Source organism: Jaculus jaculus, chromosome X (genome assembly GCF_020740685.1).
Source record: "Jaculus jaculus isolate mJacJac1 chromosome X, mJacJac1.mat.Y.cur, whole genome shotgun sequence".
In the NCBI taxonomy this organism is placed as follows: Eukaryota; Metazoa; Chordata; class Mammalia; order Rodentia; family Dipodidae; genus Jaculus; species Jaculus jaculus.
The window spans coordinates 114,593,790-114,618,801 of record NC_059125.1 but is presented as its reverse complement, the minus strand read 5'-3'; the positions used below and the strand labels follow the sequence as shown (position 1 = coordinate 114,618,801).

General features: G+C 43.9%; 1 protein-coding gene across 4 annotated transcripts in view; it reads left to right on the top strand.

Annotated features, from left to right (window-relative positions):
* The window catches only part of Septin6 (septin 6), a 93,885-nt gene extending 70,661 nt beyond the window's left edge, over positions 1-23,224 (top strand). Inside the window, exons 7-11 of one of the 4 annotated variants that reach the window (XM_004672604.2) lie at positions 759-927; positions 5,428-5,560; positions 9,173-9,363; positions 11,722-11,766; positions 18,950-19,669. In XM_004672604.2, coding sequence (XP_004672661.1) covers positions 759-927; positions 5,428-5,560; positions 9,173-9,363; positions 11,722-11,725 — 497 coding nt within the window. In that variant the 3' untranslated portion in view covers positions 11,726-11,766; positions 18,950-19,669. The other 3 variants (XM_004672602.3, XM_004672600.2, XM_045140124.1) reach the window with 3 other exon arrangements.
* Positions 23,225-25,012: the final 1,788 nt, after the last annotated feature.

The following is a 25,012-nucleotide window of genomic DNA, read 5'->3' as shown; positions in this document are numbered from 1 at the left end:
ATCATGCATTGCTATCCTGGTTCTTTCCTTTTGTTCTTTGGGGACTTGGTCCCCTGGTCATAGCCCTTGCCTCTCCCCTACATTATCCCAGCTTGGATCTTAGCTGCAACTTGTGAGCTATAAAACCTTGCGTAGCCTCCTAAAAACCTTACAAAGATTATGTTCCCTTGTCTGCCTGATAAATTCTATTCTTCCAGAATAATCTGAGTTGTCTCTTTAGGGAAGCCTACACTCTCCCAGGAGTTTGTAGATCCCCTTCTTGTGAACTTCTGTTGCACCTCAACCATACCTCCTTTTTTGTAATTTGGCATTCTGTTATATGGTTCTGTTTACACCTGTTCTTCCAGTAACCCTTAAGTTCCTAAAGGCAAGCCTTCAAGGCTTTGTTTCTGGATTCCCTGGGCCCCATACAGTCCTGGCAACAGACACAGCACAAATAATATGTCGGGTGAATGGACGGATATGTCTGTGCTTTCATCCACAGCAAACATTTCTGTGAGGGTCCATTTGGTGAATAAATGCTACTGAAAGTCCTTAGATATTTTTATGCTATTACAGTTTTTATTACTGCCATTTGTAATGTTTCATTGACATTTTCAGTAGAAAATGAATTAGGAAGTAAATTCATTGGCTCGGTATACACACTGCCAGGCGATGTCATTGTTAAGACATTTTGCCTCTCACTTCGTCCATTTCTGCTTCTGGTGGCCATCCTTTCAATCTACGTTCACTACCCCAACCCCTCCCCTGCCATGCAGTTGAAAACGAGGCCCACTGCGACTTTGTGAAGCTGCGGGAGATGCTGATTCGGGTCAACATGGAGGATCTGCGGGAGCAGACCCACACCCGGCACTATGAGCTGTACCGCCGCTGTAAGCTGGAGGAGATGGGCTTCAAGGACACCGACCCTGACAGCAAACCCTTCAGGTACCTCTCCCGCCAGGCCAGGCTTGCCCAGCCCACCTTAGCTCAGGCAGCCTTGCCCTAGAGAATCGGCAGGGGAGGCAGGGCACAAGGACTGGCTAGAGGGCTGGAGGAAACACCATTTCTGCTTGGCTGTTCCCTCTATGCTCCTGCGCACCTTTCAGGAGAGCTGTCATGCTTCTTAGATGAGCAGAGAAGGGAGGGATCCAGAGAAGCAGCTCCGCTGATCTCTTACTGCCTTCTGCCCCCTTCCACAACAGCCCCCCAGTTAACTGTTCTGACCCTGAGCTGGGGCTTTGTTCCACAGGGTGGCATTGGAAAGTGTCTGCTGCCTTCACTTTCTTCATCAGGCTCCTATTGCTCAGGCAGGGTTCTGGTCTGTCCTTTTTCTTTTTCCTCCTTCCCATTTTCAGAACCAGATAGGAAAAACTGGGCATGGTGACACACGACTATAATGTCAGCATCTTGGAGGCTGAGGCAGGAGGAGTACCACAACTTGTGAGCTCAGCCTGGGCTACATTGCAAAACCTTGTCAAGAAAGAAAGAAAGAAAGAAAAAGAAGAGACAGAAGTGGCGGGGAGGAAGGAGATGGAGAAAAGACAAGACAAAACTGCAATAGAAGGACTGGGGTTGTGTGACTCAGTGGTAAAGCGATTGCCTATTATATGCGCAGGCTCTGTAGTTGCTATGCAGCACAGGTTTGGCTCTTAGCACCAAAAGGACAAAAAGTAGTTTAAAAAAAAAATAAAACAGAACCAGAGGCTGGGGAGATAGCTCTGTGAATAAAGCACTGTGCAAGCATGGAGATCAGAGTTAGTATCCTCAACCACTGTGTAAATGCTCACCTAAAGGCTGGACAGGTGTCTGCAGTACTAGCACTTAATAGGATGCTTGAGGCTACCTGGCAAGCTAGCCAAGCCCAATTGGCCAGGTCAGGGTTCCTTAATAAAGTAGTGAGTGATCAAGGGAGACACTCAGTGTAAACCTCTGTCCCCCTCACGCATGCACGCACAAGCACACACATGCATATGAGCACACACGCCACACATACATACAAATTAAAAATCAAATTTAAAAACAGGACCAGGAAGCCGTCATTTTGCCTGGGTTGGTAAATTACAAATGCTCTTTTAAAATATTTTTTTTTAATTTATTTTCAAGCAGAAAGTAATAGAGAGACGAGAAACAAAGAAAATGGGCATGCTGGGGCTTCCAGTTACATGTGCCACTTTGTTCATCTGGCTTTTCAGTACAAGTTTTGTTTTGATCATAAGAAACAACTGATCATTGGCATATTCCTGCCAGATGCATAAGAGGGCACATGCATCTGGAGTTCACTTGCAGTGGCCACAGGCCCTGCTGTGCCCATTATTTCTCTCTAGATATCTGCCTCTTTCTCTCTATCTCTAATAAATAAATAATTTTTAATTTATTTATTTTCAAGTAAAGGGGCCTCTAGCCATTGCAAATGATGTGCCTCTGGTGCATCTGGCTTACGTGGGTCCTGGGGAATCGAACCTGGGTCCTTTGGCTTCCACTAAGCCATTTTTCCAGCCCGTAGATAAAATGTTTAAAAATCTGAAATAAGCCAGGCATGGTGGCACATGTCTTTAATCCCAGCTCTCTCTCGGGAAGCAGGAGGATCACTGTGAATTCAAGGCCAGCCTGGAACTACAAGATCAGCCTGGTCTAGAGTAAGACCCTACCTCAAAAAAATAAAATAAGCCAGGCATGGTGGCACATGCCTTTAATCCCAGCACTCGGGAGGCAGAGGTAGGAGGATTGCCATGAGTTCGAGGCTACTCTGAGACCACATAGTTGATTCCAGGTCAGCGTGAGCCAGAGTGAGACCCTACCTCGAAAACCCCAAAATAAATAAATAAATAAAATCTAAGATACTTAAAAAAAATACTTGAGAGAGAGAGAGGAAGAGGCAGGTAGAGAGAATAGGCGCACCAGGGACTCCATCCACTGCAAACAAACTCCAGATGCATGTGCAAAGATGTGCATCTGGCTTGCATGGGACCTGGAGAATCGAACCTGGGTCCTTGGGCTTCACAGGCATGAGCCTTAACCGCTAAGCCATCTCTCCAGCCCCCAAAATGCATTTTTACTATGCAGATGGGAGTGATCAACCAAGTAGAAGCATCTGATCTACATTCACATCTGTAGCATGGGCCCCACATTTTAAACTACCATGTGGTGCCCTTTATTGTGGATCAGGCATCAGTGAGCAAGGGAGGGGATGTTTGTGGGAGAAGGCCTTCAGCTGACCTCTAGGGCACCACACAGGCAGACCTTTGAGAATGGCTATTCAAGAAAGACACCCTCCCACCACTGCACAGATAGACAGGTCAGGGCCCCTGAGCTCCTGGGCTTGGGGAAGGTGAAGTTGTCTCTAATGGAAGCTCTTTTAGCTATTTCTCCACAGCTTTCATTTGCACAATGGAGGAGGAAGTGTGGCTTTATCTGGCCATTCACTTCCCATCTTTCTCCTCAGATTCATCCCGAATTCCTGCCTGCACGCCCTTCATTCCTCCTCCACTGGCCCTTGTACTCCTTTGCCTGTAAATATTCCCTCCTTCTAAAGAAAAAAAACTCTCTTATTCCTACTCTTTCTGGCCAGCTTTTCCCATCAGGGCATTTGTCTCTGACAGGAAGGAAAGAGTTCTGTATTTGCAGTTCCGCTTCCTTCTCTTTCACTTATTTCCTTAACTCAGTGCAATCTGGTTTCTGCACCCAACCCTGTCCACAGGAAAGCCTCTCTCCCAGGCCAGCAGTTAGGGGCTGGTGGCCAACTTCATTGCGGCCCTTCATTGCCATCGTCTTTGATCTCAATGCAAACCACTAGTCTCCCTTGAGATACCCCCCTCTGCCTTTGGCTTTATCCCTCTTTGTTTTCATTGGTCCTTCTTGGCCTCACTTGAAGGTTCATTTTCATCAGTTTTCTCCTTTAAGTGTTGTTCTTCCCTTAGGACTCCTTCCCAGGGCCTTTGCTCTTTCACTGTATCTTGTGTTGGTTCTTTCTACACTCACAGCCCTAATTACCACCTATAGATGACTCCCAAACTAAAATATGACTTTGAAGGTCTTGAACCCATTGATCTAACTACATACGAAACATTTCCACGCTGACATCACATGGAGGTACTATCTGAAACTCCAGCTCTCCACTATCTAGTTCTTTTTCTTCCCTCTTAAACATGATCCTTCTCAGCATTCCCTGTCACTATTCATGGTATCCCCATTCACCTGGTTGTTCAAACAAAAAACCAGAATCAGCTTTGACTCCTCCCAAAACCCTGGAGGTCCTTTTCGGTTTTTTGGTTGGTTTGTTTGTTTTTGAGCCTCTAGATCCTCCATTCCGTACCAGCCCTTAACATGATCCTACCATTTCATACTTGGGTTGTCAGAAAGGATCCTTCACAAAACAGTCCAAGTGATCTTTCTCCTTTTCTGATTGGATCAAGTCAGTCCTTCTGTTGAAAACCAGTCAGTGAATACATGTCCGTTACTTTAATGTGGCAGCCAAAGCCTGTCCTTTCCTTCTAGACTCGGGAACTTCACCTGCCACTCCTCCACAGTTTACAATGATAACCTCTTGCCGTGTTGAGCTGTGGCCACCTCCCCAGGCTCACCACCTCTCTCTATGTGTATCTTGCCAGCACACCGCTCTTGTTGCAGTATAGTCCTCCTCTTCTTCACCAGGCTAATAATTCCCACTTCTTTAAAAATAAGTGCAGGCCAGGGACAGGGGGCTTAGCCCAGAGTTCTCTCATTAGACCCTAAGTTTCCTTAGTATGTCTGTGTGCTCTAGATACTGAGTGACCTGGCTTCATGTCAGTTTCCACGGTGTCTCACAAATAATAGTCAAATCTCAGCAAGTATTTGTCAGAGTGGCGAATCAGTGTGGTCAGTTTCAGAGCCAGGGCCTGGAAACACAGTGCAATGGGAGGGAGGACCTAAAGGAAGAGACATGAGACTCAGCTTCTGGTCCCAGATCTGCCTCTCTCTCTATATATATATATTTTGATTTTTCAAGGTAGGGTCTCACTCTGGTCCAGGCTGACCTGGAATTAACTCTGTAGTCTCAGGGTGGCCTCGAACTCTCGGTGATCCTCCTACCTCTGCCTCCCGAGTGCTGGGATTAAAGGCGTGTGCCACCACACCCGGCTCAGATCTGCCTCTAACTAGGTATGTGACCTTCAGGGAGTTGCTTCACCTTTCTGTTCTCCAGTTTCCTCATCTGTAAAGCAAGGGTCTAGAACTAGGTTTTCTACAGGTATCCAATTCACCGGAGCTCTTCCATACTCCTCCAGTATCCCTGTGATACTGCTATTGTGTGCCAAGCCAGATATCTACTGCTTTGTGGTTCTGTTTGTTCATCTCTCTGTCAGGACTGGGGAAGGGAGGAGGAGGCAGCTCAGTGAGGGTGCTGTGGCCACTTTGCACCAACAGGGAGCCATTCTGAAGGCAGAAGAATTAACCTGACCATGTTTTCAGTTTACAGGAAACATATGAGGCTAAAAGGAATGAATTCCTAGGGGAGCTGCAGAAAAAAGAAGAGGAGATGAGACAGATGTTTGTCCAGAGAGTCAAAGAGAAAGAAGCTGAGCTTAAGGAGGCTGAGAAAGAGGTAAATTGTAAGCCCGGTGACCAAGAAGGCAGAGAGGGGAGGCTGGGTGTGGCCGACAAGGGGCCTTGGACTTGGTAGATTATCCATGGGGGTGAAGGGAAGAGCCTTGCAGTCTTCAGAAAAATTGGGGTACAGCTTGGCTAGGCAGAGGGGCCCATGAAATCTGTCTTTTTACCTTCATCCCCTAAGACCAGGACATTTTTTCTCTTTCTGTTACTTAACCTTCTAGAGCTTTTGCCACCCAACAAGGTGGCCACTAAGTTACATGTGGCTATTGTTTTTTGAAGAATTTTAAACTAAATTCTTAACATTTTATTTACTTACTTACTTATTTATTTATTATTTACTGGAGAAAGAAAGAGACAGTTAGAGAATGGGCACAGCAGGGTCTCCAGGCACTGCAAACAAAATCCACATGCATGTGCCACCATGTGCCTCTGGCTTTACATGGGTACTGGGGAGTCAAACCTGGGTCATTAGGCCTTGTGGACAAGTGCTTTAACAGCTGAGCCATCACTCCACCCTGCTTTTTGAAATTTTGAATTTATTTAGATTTTGAACAAACGTCTTGTTATTTATCCCTGGCTGGCCCTGAACTTTAGATTGTCTTACAACAGCCTCATGAATGCTTAAATTACAGACATGCATCATCATGCCCAGAGAAATTGTATTAACTGTCAAATAAGAAATATATATAGTACAGTGTGATGTTTTGATAGGCATTTACATTGTGGAATTATTAAATCAGGCTAATGAAGAAATCTATTCATATTTTTTACCATTTTTTTGTTGAAAACATCTAAAATCTAAGCCAGGCCTACAGCTTAGGGAAAGGCTGAGGCAGAAGAACCACAAGCTGAAGGCCTATCTGGGCTGCAGAGTAAGTTCAAGGCCACCCAGGGGAACTTAATGAGATCTTGTCTGAAGATAAGAAAAGTTGAAAAGGGGCTGAGGATGTAGCTTCATGGTAGAGTTCTTACCTATCATATTTAAGACCCTAGGTTCAAATCCCCAATACTGCAGTGGGGGTGGGGGGGAAGCAAGAGAAGACATTTGTTTTTTTAATGTTTTATTTGTTTACTTATGAGACACAGAGAGAACGGGTGTGCCAGGGCCTCTAGCCACTGCAGACAAACCCCAGACACATGGGCCACCATGTGCCATCTGGCTTATGTGGGTTCTGGGGAATCAAAGCTGGGTCCTTAGGTTTCACAGTCAAGTATCTTAACCACTAAGCAATCTCTTCAGCCCTGGTTTCGTTTTTTTGAGGTAGGATCTCACTCTAGCCCAAGCTGACTTAAAATTCCCTATATAGTCTCAGGCTGGCCGTCAACTCACAATGATCCTCCTACCTCTTTCTCTCCAGTGCTGGGATTAAAGGTGTGTGTCACCATGCCTAGCAAAAGAAGGCATTTCAAATCCACACTCTTAGCCATTCTGAAACATACAGTAAGCTCAATTCCTTTCATTAGCTATATTTGAAATGCTCATACCACTAGTGACTACTGTACTCAACAGCACAGGTACAGACCCTTTCCAGTATTATAGGAAGGTCTCTCGGACAGTAGAGCTCTTGCAGCCAAGTGAGGACTTCATTCTTTCCCCTCTTCTTGGAAGTTTGGAGCTCTGTGAGGACAACTGATTACCTTCATGGCTGACCTTTACTATCCTATCCATCTGGTGACTATGAGGAAAGGTGGTCCTAGACTATCTTGGCTATCTTACTGACACCTAAAATTATAACAGTGGCTATTTCTCTGTTCACTTAGAGTCTACATTGATTTATTTATTAAATTTGTAGTGCTGGAAGTAGAATTTAGACCTTGAACATTCTAGGTAAGTATTTTACCACTGAACTACAGCCTTAGCCCCCTCCATTTTATTTTAGAAGTAAACACTGTGCAGGCCTAGCAAGGTTTTTTGTTGTTGTTGTTGTTTTGGTTTGGATTTTTGTTTGTTTTTCGAGGTAGGGTCTTGCTCTAGCCAAGGCTGACATGGAATTCGCTCTCTAGTCTCAGGGTGGCCTTGAACTCACGGCAGTCCTCCTACCTCTGTCTCCCAGGTGCTGGGAATAAAGGCATGTGCCACCACGCCCGGCAAGTGCTAGCATTTTGAGTACTCTCCTGAATCCTCAAGAGAAGAAATTTTGTAATTATGCTTGGTCTATTATTTAGGGAAGTTTATACATGCTAGTCATGTGACTGCCTATGTCTTGGACTCTGATCCACTTATCACAATGACATGTCCGAATATGCTTGCTGTTCTTTGGGTCTGCGATTCCATCCATGATTAATTAAACCTCACCTCTGGTTAAGACCAAGGTCTCCACAGTCATCCATTTTATAAAGTCTTTTTTTTTTTTCTCCTTTCATGTCCAAGGCCAAGTATTACCTTTGGTTAACTTTGCTGTGGCTCAAGTTTTCACTATGATCCATGATGATCTTTCCTGATTTCAGGGAATAAAAAAAAAGAAGGCAGCCTTTACATATGGGAGATCCCATTGTATAATCCTTCAGAGTTTGATGTGCATGGGCAAAGGCTTTCATTTGTCCGACCCTCAAAATGAGTGTAGGAGAACCTACCTCAGCAGTGAGCAAAGCTGAGCATGGTTCCATATACCTGTAATCCAAACGTTTAGGAAGCTGAAGCAAGAGAATCATGAGTTTGAGGCCAGTCACTGAATTTTATAAATATATATATAGGTAGATATGAAACAGTTATAAATTTTAGTAGTTGCTCTATAATAAATGATAGATGATATACTTTTTTTGCTTGTGTTTCTTTTTTTGACTTTTAACGTTTTTTAAAGGAGACCAGCGTTAATCTATGGGCATAAACACAAGTATTTAGAGGGCAATTTGATGGGCACAACATATCCATTTAGCCAAAGGACAGGTGTAGCTTCCCCCTCAGGGCCTGTGACTTCACAGCCACAGGCTTTTCACTGAGTTTTCAGTATCAGTCATGAACTCCCTCCCATGGAGTGGGCCTCATATTCAATATGAGAGCATTTGTTTACCCACATAACAGAAATGCCATTCTTAGCCAGGCATGGTGGTACACGCCTTTAATCCCAGCACTGGAAAGGCAGAGGTAGGACTATTGCTGTGATTTTGAGGGCACCCTGAGACTACCTAGTAAATTCCAGGTCAGCCTGGGCTAGAAGTGAGACCCTACCTCGAAAAACAACAAAAACAGTGTGGTGGCACACGCATTTAATCTCAGAACTTGGGAGACAGAGGTAGGAGGATCACTGTGAGTGTGAGGCCACCCTGAGACTACATAATGAATTCCTGGTCATCCTGGGCTACAGTGAGACCCTACTTCACAAAACAAAACAAAAGTTTGATTAAGCAGAATGCGCTGTTCATTTCACCATCACACAGGTAGAGATTCTGAGATCAAATGGCAGGAGAAGAGAACTATCCACAGCATGGCACCCTTTGGTTTCATCATGGCATCCCCTGGCAGAAATGTCTGCCAACACACTGGGATCCTGCAGGGTTGCAGGCACCCCAGTCCCTCCCCACCCTGGGTTTGGCCGGGCTGGCTGCTGCTCACTCCCCATAAAGGAGCCTCTCTAATGCCATCCTCCCTGTGCTTCCCCGCCAGCTGCATGAGAAGTTCGACCGTCTGAAGAAACTGCACCAGGAGGAGAAGAAGAAGCTAGAGGATAAGAAAAAGTCCCTGGATGATGAAGTGAATGCTTTCAAACAGAGAAAGACAGCGGCCGAGCTGCTCCAGTCTCAGGGTTCCCAGGCCGGGGGCTCACAGACTCTGAAAAGGGACAAAGAGAAGAAGAAGTAAGTAGCCTGCGGTTGAGAAGTGGGTGGCTTCTTTCTCCCACTCATCCCCTCCCAACACTGGGCAGGACCTGGAGGCTGAGAGGGAAGGAGGTAGTGACCGAGTGTGAACTATGGGCTGGCTCTTCGACAAACTTGGTGTTCACTGTCCCTTTTGCACCTTTGAGTTCCCTGAGTTTGGGGAGCTAGAGAAGAGGAGGGAATAGTCCCAGAAACTCAGCTCTTCCTTTTGGCCCACTTGAGAAAGCTGCAAACGCAAGGCAAATGCTAGGGGAAGAAAAAGCAGAAGGGTGGAAGCAGTTTGAGGTTCAGTGTAATAACTAGAGGAACCAAAGGAAAGGCAAATAGGTCTTGTGGAAGAAAGAGAATACCTTCTAACAGAAGCCTCTGGGTTGGACCTCACGTGGCTTACAGGCCCGCTTGCTGGTCCCATATCTGAGGGGCCTATGGTATAACTCATCCTCAGTTCTCACTAGCTGTAGCCCATGGAAGGCAATTTCTACCACTGATTGCTGCAGCCCAGCTCGGGCTACTGAGAACTTAGTGGGGAACCTTCAGATGCCAGTGTCCTCTGTGTGGTCCATCCTCAAGCTGAGGGAGTGATTCTAAAACCATTCTGTTTTTCCTGCTCTTTGGTAAGGTTCCTGGTCAGCAGGTAAGTCAGTAGTCCTGACCCTACCCCAGTCTCTGTTTGCTGAAGTTACCCAGTTCCTCATCTCAGAGCCAGAGAAGAGGAAAGCATTTCTGGCGAGAACCATACACCACCGAGAAAACACCAAGGATCCCTTCCGCTCAGTAGTTGTTCATTACAGTGCCACTCAAACAGCTCTCAGATGAAGTGTGTAACAATGTCCTTACTAATGGATCCTTAAGATCCCAAAGATGACCATGGTCATTACCTTCTATTTTTAGCCACTAGTTTCTGGAGTCAACTGTTGGATACTTGCCAGAAGGAAGACACATCTTCCTTTCCTCTGTGTCAGGCTTGTCACTTAAGAATAACACCATGCCAGGTGTGGTGGCGCATGCCTTTAATCCCAGCATTTGGGAGGCCGAGGTAGGAGGATTGCTGAGACCCCGAGGCCACCCTGAGACTACAGAGTGAATTCCAGGTCAGCCTGGGCTACAGCAAGACCCTACCTTGGAAAACAAACAAAAAGGAATAACACCATGACTGTAAAATATTTTATATTTCAAGTCATTCAGTTTTACAATCTGATTATTTACCTTTGCCAAATGAATATATAATTTGAACATGTTCACTAACAAGTCCAGGGATTTATTTTTTCAGGACTGAATCATAAAGCTATATGTCAAATTTTCTGATTAATTAATTTTTTTCAGTATTACCTGATAGATAAAGTTCTATTAGCCAGATGACAAATCTCTTTGGACACACTCCATATCAATTTACTAGTCATGGTGTATTAGTTGTATTGTTATAAAGCAGGAATAGATTCCTGTCTCTTTTTGTTTCTTTGTCACCGTTTTTTACAGTGGTAGGGATGGAACCCAGGATTGTGCACATGTTAATAAGCAAATGCTCTACCACTGAGCTATATCTAACCCAGCCCCAGATTCTTAAACTTAAAATCAGAAATTTTGAAACTTTTCTTTCAGCTCTGACCTGCTGTTTTCATAGCCTTGTGGTTTTTATTAACAAGGTCACTGGAATTGCAGAATTTGGGAGACTAACCTAATTTTTTTTTTCTAGACTGCAATGTTGCCACTAAAATATTCCCTATTCAAGATGGACAGTGAAGGCTCTTAGACTAGGCTTCCCTTTGTTGCTTAACATTCACCCAAGACAGAAGACCCTACATAAGGAAGCAACTCTCTCCATCTCCATAAATACTTGGTTTGGTGGCAGTACTCTTTTCCAGATCTGAGATGGGTGAAAACCTGCCTGGAACCTGGCACCACATGCTGGCAATAAGGGCCTAACCCAACAGCCTGGCGTGTGCCATCTTTCCAAGGGTATAAGTGACTCCAGGTCTGAACTTTGGATGGACTTCCATGAACAACTGATGAACTTCTGTAAGAAATGCTGTTAGGTCTGTCACTTTCCTTCCCTAATGCTGCTGCTACTGCTGGTGGCTGGTTTTGAAGATAGAATGGTGCGAGCAGCATTTCTCCTTGACAGCTGGTGGTTGGATCTGATCAAGTCACATATTCAGCATTTCCTCTGCCTGGCCTTAAAGAGATTATGGAAATGCTTTAGGGGTCTCTACAGAGCCACCCTTCCCCCTCCTGCTATTCCTAATCTCTTTTGACCTCTAACACTTCAATATTTATATCAACTCATAATAAGTGATTGCTCCTCACACTCCATCTTCATCAGCTCTTACTGTTTTACAGTTAACTCTGCTGTTTGCTGCATGCTGCATGAGACCCAGGGTCCTGGTAAGCTTTATTAACTCTAAATAGAACTGGCAGTGATTTCTGGAATTTATCTCCTCAAATTTCACACATACCCCCAACACATATCTAACCATAAAAGAAATTGCTTTGTTGGGCTAGCTGGTTTCCTCCTGTGACTCACAGTATGAAGAAGTAGCCTGGTGTGGTTTTACGTGTACAGGGTGCCTGTGGAATGCCTGCCTGCCTGATTAAAGGCAGGATGTTCACAACCCTTTGCTGTTAGAACAGCTGGAAAGCATAGGAAAATGTGTAGTACCATTGTGATTTTGCTTTTTTTTTTTTCTGTTTTGTTTTTTTGAGGTAGGATCTCACTGTAGCCCAGGCTGACCTGGAATACACTATGGACTCTCGGGGTGGCCTCAAACTCAATGGCGATCCTCCTACCTCTGCCTCCCAGGTGCTGGGATTAAAGGTATGCGCCACCATCCCCAGCCTTGCTTTCTTTTTAATTATTCATTTATTTGCAAGGGGAGAGAGAAGAGAGAGACAGAGATAATGGGCACGCCAGGGCATCTCGCCACTACAAATGAACTCCAGATGCATGTGTCTCTTGTGCATCTGGTTTATGTGGGTCCTGGGGAATTGAACCTGGGTCCTTTGGCTTCTCAGGCAAACGCCTTAACCACTAAGCAATTTCTCTAGAGCCCTGCTTCTGCTTTTTTGTTGTTGTTGATATATATATATATATCCATCTTTATTACACCCAAATTGGCCCACTCAGATTCTGAATGGCATAGTTTTTTTTTTGGGGGGGGAACAGAATCATTTGAATCTCTACTGTTTAAAAAAAACTCATTTCACATAATAATCCCCAACAAGCTTATAAAATAAAAGACTAAGCCGGGCGTGGTAGTGCACACCTTTAATCCCAGTATTCAGGAGGCAGAGGGCTAGAGTGAAATCCTACCTCAAAAAACCAAAAAGAACAAAACAAAAGACTTACATTGGTTTACTTGCATATCATTCCTGAAAAAGAAACCCATTGCAGGGCTGGAGAGATGGCTTAGTGGCTAAGTGCTTGCCTGTGAAGCCTAAGGACCCTGGTTCAAGGCTCAACTCCCCAGTACCCACATAAGCCAGATGCACAAGGTGGCTCATGCATCCATCTGGAGTTCATTTGCAGTGATTGGAGGCCCTGGTGCACCCATTTCCCCCCCTCTCTCTCTTGCTCTCAAATAAATAATAAACAATTTTTTTAAGTCTTAAAAAAGAAACCCATTGTAATCAATCTAGTTCAAGAACCTTTATTGTATATTAGAGGTATTTAATATTTTTATTAGCTATGACCATTGAAAATTTAAATACAATTATTATAAACCCTGTTTTGGAAGGAAATCATCAAAATTTATGCATCTAATATTAACCTTTAGATTTACTCCATGCTTCATGAAATCTTAAATGTTACTTGTTAGGTGATTCATTAGAGTCTTAGATGAGAAATTGCTACGCCACCCCCCTGCCTCTGGTGGCTACTTCTCATCTGACGGGTTTAAGCTCTCCAATTTCTCTCGGCTTTACACCTCCCAAAACTATAATCAAAGTGGAAGAAAATGAAAAGACCTCAGATCCTATAAAGAAATTCTGATATTTAATTCTACAACTATGAGCTTCATGAAATCATCAGCTAAGCAGGTACTGTGAGTCAGGATTAGTGAGGCCTATGGCTTGTGTCTACAAAAGAAAATGAGGCAGTCTGGCATCACATAGCTTTTAAGGGCGAGAGAAAACAGTTATGGGAGGCTATATGTAGTGATTAGGTGTCTTCTGTCTGCTAGAGTTAGGTTGTGGAAGGAAATGGAATATAAATATTTTTAAAAATGGATTTTTTTTAATTTATTTATTTATTTATTTATTTGAGAGCGATAGACACAGAGAGAAAGACAGATAGAGGGGGAGAGAGAGAATGGGCGTGCCAGGGCTTCCAGCCACTGCAAACGAACTCCAGACACGTGCGTCCCCTTGTGCATCTGGCTAACGTGGGACCTGGGGAACCGAGCCTCGAACCAGGGTCCTTAGGCTTCACAGGCAAGTGCTTAACCGCTAAGCCATCTCTTCAGCCCATAAATATTTTTAATAACACAATTAGATTTATTCATTAGTTTTAATTTTTTAAATTTTGTTCATTTTTTTTGTTTTTGTTTTTGTTTTTTGTTTTTTTCAAGGTAGGGTCTCACTCTGGCTCAGGCTGACCTGGAATTCACTATGTAGTCTCAGGGTGGCCTTGAACTCACGGCGATCCTCCTACCTCTGCCTCCCGAGTGCTGGGATTAAAGGCGTGCGCCACCACGCCCGGCTCAATTTTGTTCATTTTTTATTTATTTATTTATTTGAGAGCAACAGACACAGAGAGAAAGGCAGATAGAGAGAGAGAAAGAATGGGCGCACCAGGGCTTTAGCCACTGCAAATGAACTCTGGACGCGTGTGTCCCCTTGTGCATCTGGCTAACGTGGGACCTGGGGAATTGAGCCTCGAACTAGGGTCCTTAGGCCTCACAGGCAGGCGCTTAACCGCTAAGCCATCTCTCCAGCCCTATTCATTAGTTTTGAAGCTTAACCATGGGAGCTTTCAAATGTGTGTAAGAGAAGAAGATGGTGTAAAGCAGCCCTATGGCCCTAGCTACCAAATAACCATCAATGTATGGTTAGTCCTATTTCCCCAATCACCTCAGATACGGTGGATTAGTGTAAGGCAAAAGCCATATCATTTCATCTATAAATGCCCTGGTATGTATTTCTAAAAGATAATGACCCTTAAAGAAACCATACAATCTCCATGATCACACCTATAAAACTAATCATTATTTGCTAACCTAAAATGTCTAGTTTGTGTTCAAAATACATCAGTGGCCTCATAAATGCCCTTTTACTTTGAGTCTGTTTGAATTGAGGACTATGAAATATTGAGAAGACATCTCCCCACTCAGCCATGTAGTTCATGATTTAGGTAGAGAGCTTGCTGTTAGTCACCAAACTGATGGCCATGGCTGTTGCACTGAGGACCTTGTGCAGCTGGCAAAACAGTCTCCTTTCAAGCAGATCCTGAAGAGGAAGTCCATCGAGGCTTCTGAAACATAAAGCCCAGGAAATTGAGCCAAACAAATGCATCCTAAAAAAAAAAATGAAATGATTTATTGCCTGGCTTTGAAGCAAGTCCTAGAACCCCTGTTAATGCACTGGCATCAAACAGCAGCTCTCTCCATTTCGGAAGACTGTAAATTCCTAGAGTGTCTGTCCACTACTGTAGAGCCAGTGCCTAGCCAAGTGTCTGGCATGCAGTCGGAGCCCAGTTCCTACAGAGTTGTTTTGTTCCACCATTTTCAGTGAGGAGGTCAGGGAAAATGTAGTATGATGAATTAGATTTCAGTTCATTCAGATTTCATTGCATGTGGCTAGACCTGATTTCATTTAAGTCTCCCTAAGTACATTATTGTTAGTTGCCATCCCTAAATTGAATTCTGGAAAAACTATAATTAAAGCTATAGTTGACAAATGAGAGGCAATTGATAAACAGCCAACCCCAGCCACTAGTACGTTGGCTTTTCCTGGCAAGCTTCTCCATAGTAAAGCATGAAAGCACTCCTAGATCAGCTAGTGTGGGAGGGCTTTAGCTCCCTAGAATCTGAACGCAGCAAGGGCACCATGCCTCCTTCCCAGAGTCCTCACTAGGAAGGCTGATTACAAAAGCCATCTAGAATACAGGCCAGAAAGAAAGAGGCTTGCTATGCCTCCTTATCTTTGACATAGTGTCAAAGAGACATATTAACACTTGAAGCTGTCTGATTGTTTTTGTTTTTTTTTTAACTGCTTTGTGACCTGTACCAAGCTGTAGATAGTAAGCCTGCATGGTTATTGGTCCTTGGTAGGACAGTATATGAACAATGTGCCCATATCAAAACTTCCAGTTCCTGGTATGTTATTATTTGCCTGACTGGAGAGATGGCTCAGTTGTTAAAGCACTTGCATGCAACGCCTAATGATCTGAGTTTGATTCCTCAATACTGAAAAGCCAGGTGCACAAGGTAGTGCATGTGTCTGGAGTTTGCAGTCGCTAGAGGCCCTGGCATGCCCATCTCTCTTTCTCTCAAATCTATAAACAAACAATTTTTTTTAATATTTTCTTTTTTTTTGTTCTTTATTTGAGAGTGACAGAGAGAGAAAGAGTGAGAGAGACAGAGAGAGAGAGAAAACGGGCACGCCAGGGCTTCAGTCACTGCAAACGAACTCCAGACAACTGCGCCCCCTTGTACATCTGTCTAACGTGGGTCCTGGGGAATCAAGCCTTGAACCGTGGTCCTTAGGCTTCACAGGCAAGCGCTTAATCGCTAAGCCATCTCTCCAGCCCTATATTTTCTTTTTAAAAATATTTTATTTTTAAGGGAGGGAATTACCATGGGATATATTTTATAATCATGGAAAATGTTAATAAAAATTTAAAAAATATTTTATTTTTATTCATTTGACAGAGAAAAAAGAGAGGGAAAGAGAAAGAATGGGCGCACCAGGGCTCCAGCCACTGCAAATGAACTCCACACATGTGCACCCCCTTGTGCATCTGGCTTACATGGGTCCTGGGGAATCGAACCTGGGTCCTTTAGCTTTGCAGGCAAACACCTTAACTACTAAGCCATCCCTTCAGCCCAAATAAAATATTTTTTTAATTTTTTTAATTTACTTTTATTCATTTATTTGAAAGCAACAGACAGACACAGAGAGAAAGAGGCATAGAGAGATTGGGAGAGAGAGAGAGAGAGAATGGGTGCATCAGGGCCTCCAGCCAATGCAAACGAACTCCAGATGCATGAGCCACCTTGTACATCTGACTTACGTGGATACTGGGTAATTGAGCCTCGCACCAGGGTCCTTAGGCTTCACAGGCAAGTGCTTAACTGCTAAGCCATCCCTCCAGTCCCAGATAAAATTGTTTTTAATTTTTTGTTTATTTATTATTTATTTATTTATGTGAGAGTAACAGAAAGACAGAGGGAGAGAGAATGGGCGCGCCAGGGCCTCCAGCCACGGCAAATGAACTCCAGATGCTTGTGCCCCCTTGTGCATCTGGCTAACGTGGGTCCTGGGGAACCGAGCCTCGAACCGGGGCCCTTAGGCTTCACAGGCAAGCGCTTGACTGCTAAGCCATCTCTCCAGCCAAATAAAATATTTTTAAAAACATATTTACTTCCTACAAAGCCCAGAACATAGACCTTTTATGGTACTCTTAAGGTTATTCTTCCCCTAGGAAATAGACAAAGAATGAAATAAGAGGCTTAGCATTTACTGATTGTCATCGTGTTTTCCCATAAGATATCTCATCGCCAACAATTCTGAGAGGTAGAGAAGGAAGAAAGGCTTTGAGGGACCAGCAAAGATCACACAGTATGTTAATGACAAAACTGGAACACAGAACTTCTTGTTCCTGGCATGTTGTCATTTACCTGAGGAGCATGTGTGTTTATCTCCAAAGTGGCTTTATGTATGTATGTGGGGGAGTAGGAGATCTATTCATTTTGAGGAATTAGTGGCACATTCTCATAGATGCATATGCTCCTAACTATACCTGTTGCAGTAGCTTTGCATTGATGGCAGAAAGCACCCAACCAAGAGCAGCTTGTGGGAGGAAAGGGTTTATTTTTGGCTTACAGACTTAAGGGGGAGTTCCATGATAGCATGGGAAAACATGGCATGAGCAGAGCCTGGCCATCACTTCCCAGCAAACATCAAGTGGACAAGAGCAGCAGGAGTGTTTGCTAAACACTAGCAAGAGGAAGCTGGCTATAACACCCATAAGCCCACCCCCCCAACAGTACATCACTTTCAGGAGGCTCCAGTTCCCAAATTGCCACCAGCTGGGGACCTAGCATTCAGGACACATAAGTTTATGGGGGAATGCCTGAATCAAACCACTACAATACTCCACCCCCAAAATCAAATAGACCTTAATTAATGGCATAAACATTGTGTTAGTTTTTCTGTCACTGTGACAAATCCTAATAAAATCAACTTAAGGGAGGAAAAATTTATTATTTTTGCTCACACATTCAGGGGTTTCAGTCCACGGTCACTTGGTTTCATCAGTGTAGGCCTAACATGAGGCAGACATGGACAGAATGGAGATAGCAGAGATGATCCCATCATGGTGCAACCAGTAAACAGAAAGGAGGAGCAAGGGCAAGGAGTATCTTTCTAAGGCATGACCCCATGACCTACTTCCTTTACTTAGGTCCACCTCCCAATAATGCACTTAGATTATGAGTCCATCAAAGCATTAATCTGCTGATTAGATCAGAGTCCTCAAAGACCATTAGCTGGCAGCCAAGCCTCCAGCACATGAACCTTTTAGGAGACATGTCCTAACCAAGCCATACAAAGTGTATTCAGGTAATAAACAGTTAAGACTTTCATTGAGGTAGAATCTTAAACAGATTTGATCCTGAATATGATGCTACCTTCTTTGTGACCACAGACAAGTCAGTTTCTCAGTCTCTTTATATGTGACCCGGGGACCAAGTTGAGTTGAACTATTTATGTCATAGGAATGAAATTCAAATGTGAGAAAGGTCAAAATCTTATGTGAACATAAACCAGTAATGGCCTTCCATCGTCCGGGTTTTTGGGTCACTATGGTCTGGACCCATCCTCACACACTTGGCTAACAGGTCTTGCCCCAGGGTACCAGTTAGCTGACTAGCTTTGCTCCAAAGGATACCCAAGTTGAAAGCTCAGCTTCCTTTGTCTTCTCTATGGAACAAGGGGCCAAGAACCTAGAACTCTTATCTGCTGCCTGAGACTACCAGAGATGGAGTGAATATATTTATATACAAGGTTATTTTGGTGGTGGTGGTAGTGGTGTGTCATTGATTAGGACCAGACTTGAAAAAATGTGTGGATTTTGATCATTATTTTGCTTTCTAATACCACTACTGCTGCCATTTAGAGGTTTGTGTATGAAAGAAAGCATGTTCCCAGAGCCAATGCAGTTAGGTTTAAAGACTATTTACCATAGCTGTATTCTAATTTATCTGTTAGTAGAGGCAGTATGCTATTAGATCATCTAACATAGCTATATCCTAATTTACCTATTAGTGATCATGGCTTAATTTTCTTCTGACTTTGATTTTGGTATATTAATCCATCCATTTATTAACCCACCTTCTCTTTTCATTTTCAGTTTGGGCTTCCTGTAGACGCACCCTTTCCTGTGCAACAGAGCTGGGCCTCCCTTTCTCTAATTCCCCATTAACATGCCTGGAGGTCAAACAATCCATGCCTTCCCCTCTCTTCCTTCGAATGTTTATAGACACCCAAGAGTCAGAGGATGATGTCTGGTCTCTGAGCAAGAAGCCAGAAATCACGTGGTTTGGAGATGAAACCCACATCCCAGTCCCTCACCTAGTACCTCCAGCCGTCTGTGCCCAACTTCTCCCATCCCCATCCTTGGCAAACTGTGACATATTCAGAGGTCCCTGTCTGTTACCTTTTATCATCAGCTTCCTTGTTTGAAATCTGACCACTGTTGGTTTCCCGGAAGTATTTCCATCCACCATGACTGGGCAAATGCCAGCTGGCAAGCACAATGGTTCCCTTAAGTCTCCTGCATCCCAGTCACTGGTCTTCCCTGCCTTTTCTCTAGCTCCAGGAGCTATAGACCCCTCTCAGAGGCTCCAAAGGAAGATCCTGTGGTACCTTTTCTTTCCAGCCTCTTAGCCCAGCCCTTTCCCGTTTTGGTTCATCTGTGTTGTTCAGCTGTGTTGTAAGTCAGCCACAAGTTTATTTACACCAAGCCCTTCCTATGAAATACAATTGCTAGAGCACCCCCCACACACATACACACACACTGAGTAACCCATAGATGCAGAAAGGAAAATAAATCTGAATTTTGTTACCAGCATAGAGTCTTGAATGATAGACTGACAAAATTCTTCTGAGGGGTTTTAGCATCTCCTTGGTCATTTCCCAGAGGGCCCCCTGCCAGCCCAATAAGATGGAGCCAATAGCAGGAACAATAATTAATCCCATTTTGTAAACTGACTGGTTAAGAGCTTGGGATTTGCTTGGATGAGTCTTCTACTTGGTGAATATGAAAATGGTTTGAATTTCCATTTTGCACACATCCCCACTAAGAATAGACGAGACTGCCAGGACTGGTGGTTTACTCCTTTAATCCCAGGCCAAGGAAAGAGGATCTCTGGGTTCAAGGCCAGCCTGTGGCTACATAGTGAATTCCAGATAAGCCTGGGCTACAGTGAAACCCTACCTTGGGGAAACAACAACAAAAAGAATAGGTGAGACCATCACCGGGAAGAAAAGAGGTGCTGTCCCTTTGAAGGTCCTTAACTTTATCTCTAGTGTAAGGATTTGATGTTTTGTTGTTTTTTTTTTTTAAATACCCTAGCTGTACATGTTATAATGGGTCCTGCCTGATAGTGGCTTTGGGAATCTCTTTAAAGTATGGAGCCCTCCATTGCCAGAGCTAAGAGGCAGTGTGGCCTTTGGTATTTGCACAGTGACAGTGACAGCTGGAGGCGACCCGGCAATGATCTGTGGCTAATATGGCATCTCTCTGCCCTTCCTTTGCAGTAATCCATGGCTGTGTACTGAATAGTATGCCCCGCTACAGCTGGACTGGACTCCACTTAGCCTTTTAAGCGAAGGTTCCTATTTTAACTGACAACTTTTTTTTGTGTTGTCAGGCAGCCGGGCCCCCCACCCCTGCTGTGTGCTTCAAGCCTCACCTCTTTTTGAGTTCTGCAACATGCTCCTGCCTCCCAGGCTCACTGGCACAGACCATGACCTTCTTCTTTTTCATTTTTAAAGGTGTCTTTCTGATCACTTCCTTTAAAACACACCAAGGTGATACCAAATTCCTAGAGTTTTCAGAAGTGTTGAGGAAGGAGAAGGGGTTATTGTCTACAACTATAGATAATACTAAGAAGCAAAGGCACAAAAGTAGGATTAGTTTAAAAGCAAGCAGGTAACCTCTGTTCTTGTTGGCAAATCAAGAAGGGAATTTTGGTATGTATTGGTTAATGGCCAGAAGTAATGCTGTAAAACCAAACTAGTTTCTTGGGAAAATTCATATTGAACATTTTAGGAGACCTTATGCCTGGAAATAAAACCAAACGAACCACTACCACCAAGAACCAAAACCCCAAAACAAAATCCCTAAAGCCTCTCAGATACTCAGCCAGTAAGTGAGAATCAGCCTGCTGAGTGAAGGGTGCAGCCTCTTTGAGAAAGGATCCTTACCTAAAGATTTGGGGTTTTTAAATCCACCTTCCCAGACTCCCAACCAATATTCACCATCCTCCCTGCAGACGTGTTCACATTATAAATATAGGAGGCCTTTCATTTGCATTGGTATATAGATTCACTACTTGAGGCTTGAAGATCTCACAATACTTCCTAAGTATTTGAGCCATACAACTTTCTGAAACCAAGCAGGAATTTTTATAAAAGAGAGGGCTATGGGTCATCATGACTGGTATAACCCTCTATTCTGATTCTAATGGAGGCCCAATGAAACTTACCCAAGGTTCCACTGCTGTTTCTTGGCAAAGAAAGGCCAAGCTAAATTCATATCTCCAGGTTCCTAATCTGTCTCACCATGGGACCCGATCTATATATATGTTCCTGGAGACAAGGTCTTTTGATGTTCTGTTAGAAGACCCTGAAGGGTTTTCACGTAGAAAAGAACCACCAGGATTGGGCAGGTAGAGGCAGTCCAGGAGAAGGCCCAGCTGTTACAGTACCCATTAGACAGTGAACTTTCCTGAAAGCCTGAACCAGACAAAGGTACATTTAACTGGTGTCCTGTGTTATCCTTATAATTGGGAAAGTTTGGTGAACAAAAGTCGGGCCTATGAACAAAAGATAAACTTACTTAAACAATTCATATGCTTAGTTTACTGAGTAGCTTTTCTCTCTGTAGAAAGGTTTTGTTTTAAAACTACTTTTTTAATAGTACAGTTATTCCTGTTTTTTTTTTTTTTTCTTTCCTAAATACCCTAATTCTCTTGTTTACTCCTGGTGAAACAAAACCAGTCATTAGAAGTGGTCTGTGCTTTTATATCCCCAGACTGGAATGGAATGGCTTTCCTAAAACACATACCCAAACACACACCCTTTATTTCTCTTAAGGCAAAAAGTCTGTTTTCCCACCTGCAGTTCTGGAATTTTTTTTATTTTTATTTTTGTTTTTAATTATTTGGCATTCACATGTGGCTGTTAAATGTGTTTTTTTTTTAATTAAAACAAGAAAGCTTTAAACTGGTGTGTGGTGTTCTTCCAAACTTCTCTGCAGATTTCCCCACAGTGATGGCCCATCCATGACCTTACCTGTCTTCTCCACATGTAATCTCTGCTACCTTATGCTGCCCATTCCCCTCCCATCTTATCTTAAATGTCCTTTCTCTGGCTAATTTCATGTTTTCTTTCTCTTTCTCTCTCCCTCTCCAGCTTTTTTTAACCTTGTCTTCAGCAGCTGCACTAAGTGTAAAAGGAGAAGACTGCCATTATAGAAGAGTTAGGGTTCCATATTGTCTCAAACCAGAAACCAACCAGTCCCCTCCCCAACTACGCACACATACACCACACTCAACAAGTGTACATGTGTCCCTGTGTCCGTTCAGGCAAGAAGCTCTCTTCTGACTTACATGGTATTTTAAGTGGAAGTGTCTTGTCTTAAGCTAACAAGGCAGGCAAAGAATCATCAGAGCTGGAAAAATGGACGAAATGTAACCTCAGAGAGACAACTACAGAACCACTCACCCAAGTGTTAAGTGACTGGGGCAGGAGACCTCAGCTATGGGTGTGAAAATGCTGTTTACAAGGTTTTGAGTTTTGTTTTTCTTTTTAACAATTCTCTGGTTCAATGGGTTGACTGACTTCGGCCACTATTAAACCATTTCTGAATTGGAAGAGAAAATTGAGTGACATTTGCATCTTCTTCGGCATTCGCAGATCTTCAGTCCAGCAAGGGGACAAATGGATTCACTAACGTTCAGGTGGAGAAAGATGTGAGGGGGGTTAAGCTTAGTGAGAGCAAAATTACTCCAATCTTCCACGAGCATTTGGGGTTTTGCGAGAGGTCTCTGCTCTACTTGGGATCTGGAGGGAGAGCTTCAATGGTGGTAAATCTGCCTTGAATTCATTGGCGTTACTTCCATCAGAATACCATGTGAGTGTGCTCATTCTCATACCTCCCTCCCACCACCACCGCCATTCTGCTGTCCGGTGTCTCTTGAGAGAGCCTCTTTGCATGTTTTTTCAGAATCTGTGTTTGTTTTTCCTTTCTTCTTTGTTCTTTTTGCTCAAAGGTGTGACCAGTCATTGCCCCTCTGGGGCTCTCATTTTCCACAAGAAATATCCCAGAACCAGCACTGTTTAGCTCGTTATCTTTCTAATGTCCATGTCAATTTTCAATAAAATTCAAAGAAATGCTAAATGGCTCTGTATTCTGATCCTGTCATTAGGTGGTGCAGTTCACCATGGTTTGCTTTAGCAGTGGGTGGCTGCCTGCTCTGCGGATCATTTCAGAGGCTCGAGGAGGTGCTATGAGCCCAGAAAATCTTCCTCCTGTCATGCCCCTCCTTTCCTTAAATGCCCACTGGGGGCAGGGTGTGTGTGAGCAGGATGTTCTCCACTTTTCCTTTATTAGCATGGGTCAAACTAGTCAGTTGAGCTCATCATGTGAGGAAGAGGCGTGCCATATCCTACAGAACAAGACTCAGGCAAGTTTTAATTCTGGAAGTGAAAGAACCTCACCACTTTTATCATTTAAAGTCCTAAAACACCAAGTAGTCTAGGACTAACAGAGTAGAGCCTGCCGACCTCGTAACAGCTAAAGTGGGCGAGACAAAGGGCCGGTTTGCAGAATTGTGGTTCCAAAGGAGGTGAGTCTTCTCGGGAGTTTAACTTCCCTGATGGCCAGATGCTAAAGACGGGACCTTCTCTGTATGGAAGCCTCGAGGCCTCTGCAGGGATCCAAAGGAAACGCCACTGGCCTGCCTCTACGCAGCTCATACACTAGGGGGCAGCCGAGGTAAACTAATCTTTTAGGACATCGGGAAGCAGTGGCGGTTCCCGAAGCGTGGAAAAATACTGAGTCCTTAGGCTGACTGGCGGAAATGTTGGCCTCCGAACTCCAAAGCCATGCACGAGACTCTGGGTTTAGTTTCCAGTACGAAAAGCTACCACGAAATCCATACGCGAGCCAGGCATGGTGGTGCATGCCTTTAATCCCAGAACTCAGGAGGCAAGAGGTAGGAGGATCGCCTTGAGTTTGAAACCAACCTGAGACTCCATAGTGAATTTCAGGTCAGCCAGTGCTAAGAGTGAGACCCTACCTTAAAAAGCCATACACACACACAAAAAAAAATCATAAACATCAAGTGGGGTGGGAGAATGGTGAAATACCAGCATTCCTGAGGGCCTGTGTCTGAGGCTAGCCTGGTGTACATAGTGAGTTCAAAGCCAGCCTGGGCTACATAGAGACTGTCAATAAATAGAAAAAAAGCGACCTCTTGAAAAGGAGAACATGAGTGCTTCCTTTCCAGAGCCATTGGCAAAGGCTACCTGAAATAATGTGAGTTAAAGACATGGACAGTCAGTAAATCCCTTATCAAGAATTGAGCTTTTGGGCTGGAGAGATGGCTTAGTAGTTAAGGAGCTTGCGTGTAAAGCTTAGGAACCAGGTTCAATTCCCCAGTACCCAGTAAGCCAGATGCACAAGGTGGCACATGCATCTGGAGTTCATTTGCAGTGGCTAGAGGCTCTGGCATGACCATTCTCTCTGTCGGTCTCTTTCTTTCTCAAATAAATAAAATATTTAAAAATCTGGGGAAGAAAAAGGAATGGAGCTTTCCTTGTACTGGAAAACTTATTCATTCTTTCAATACATGAGTTTTCAACCTCAGCACCATGGGTATTTGGGGTAAGGGGGGGTGCTGTTCTGGGCATTGTAGACAGCATCCCTGGACTCTCTCCACAAGATCTTGGCTACAAACCTCCAACCTCCACAGTTGTGACAAAAACATTTCCAAAATGTCTGAATGTTCCCTGGAAGGCTGAGAACCATTAGACTAGCCCAAGAGTCAGCAAACTTTTTCTATTTTTTTTTTTTACTTACTTCTATATAGAAAGAGAGTATGTGAGCAGGGCGTGGTGGCACAAGCCATTAATCCCAGCCCTCGGGAGGCAGAGGTAGGAGGATTGCCAAGAGTTTGAGGCCATC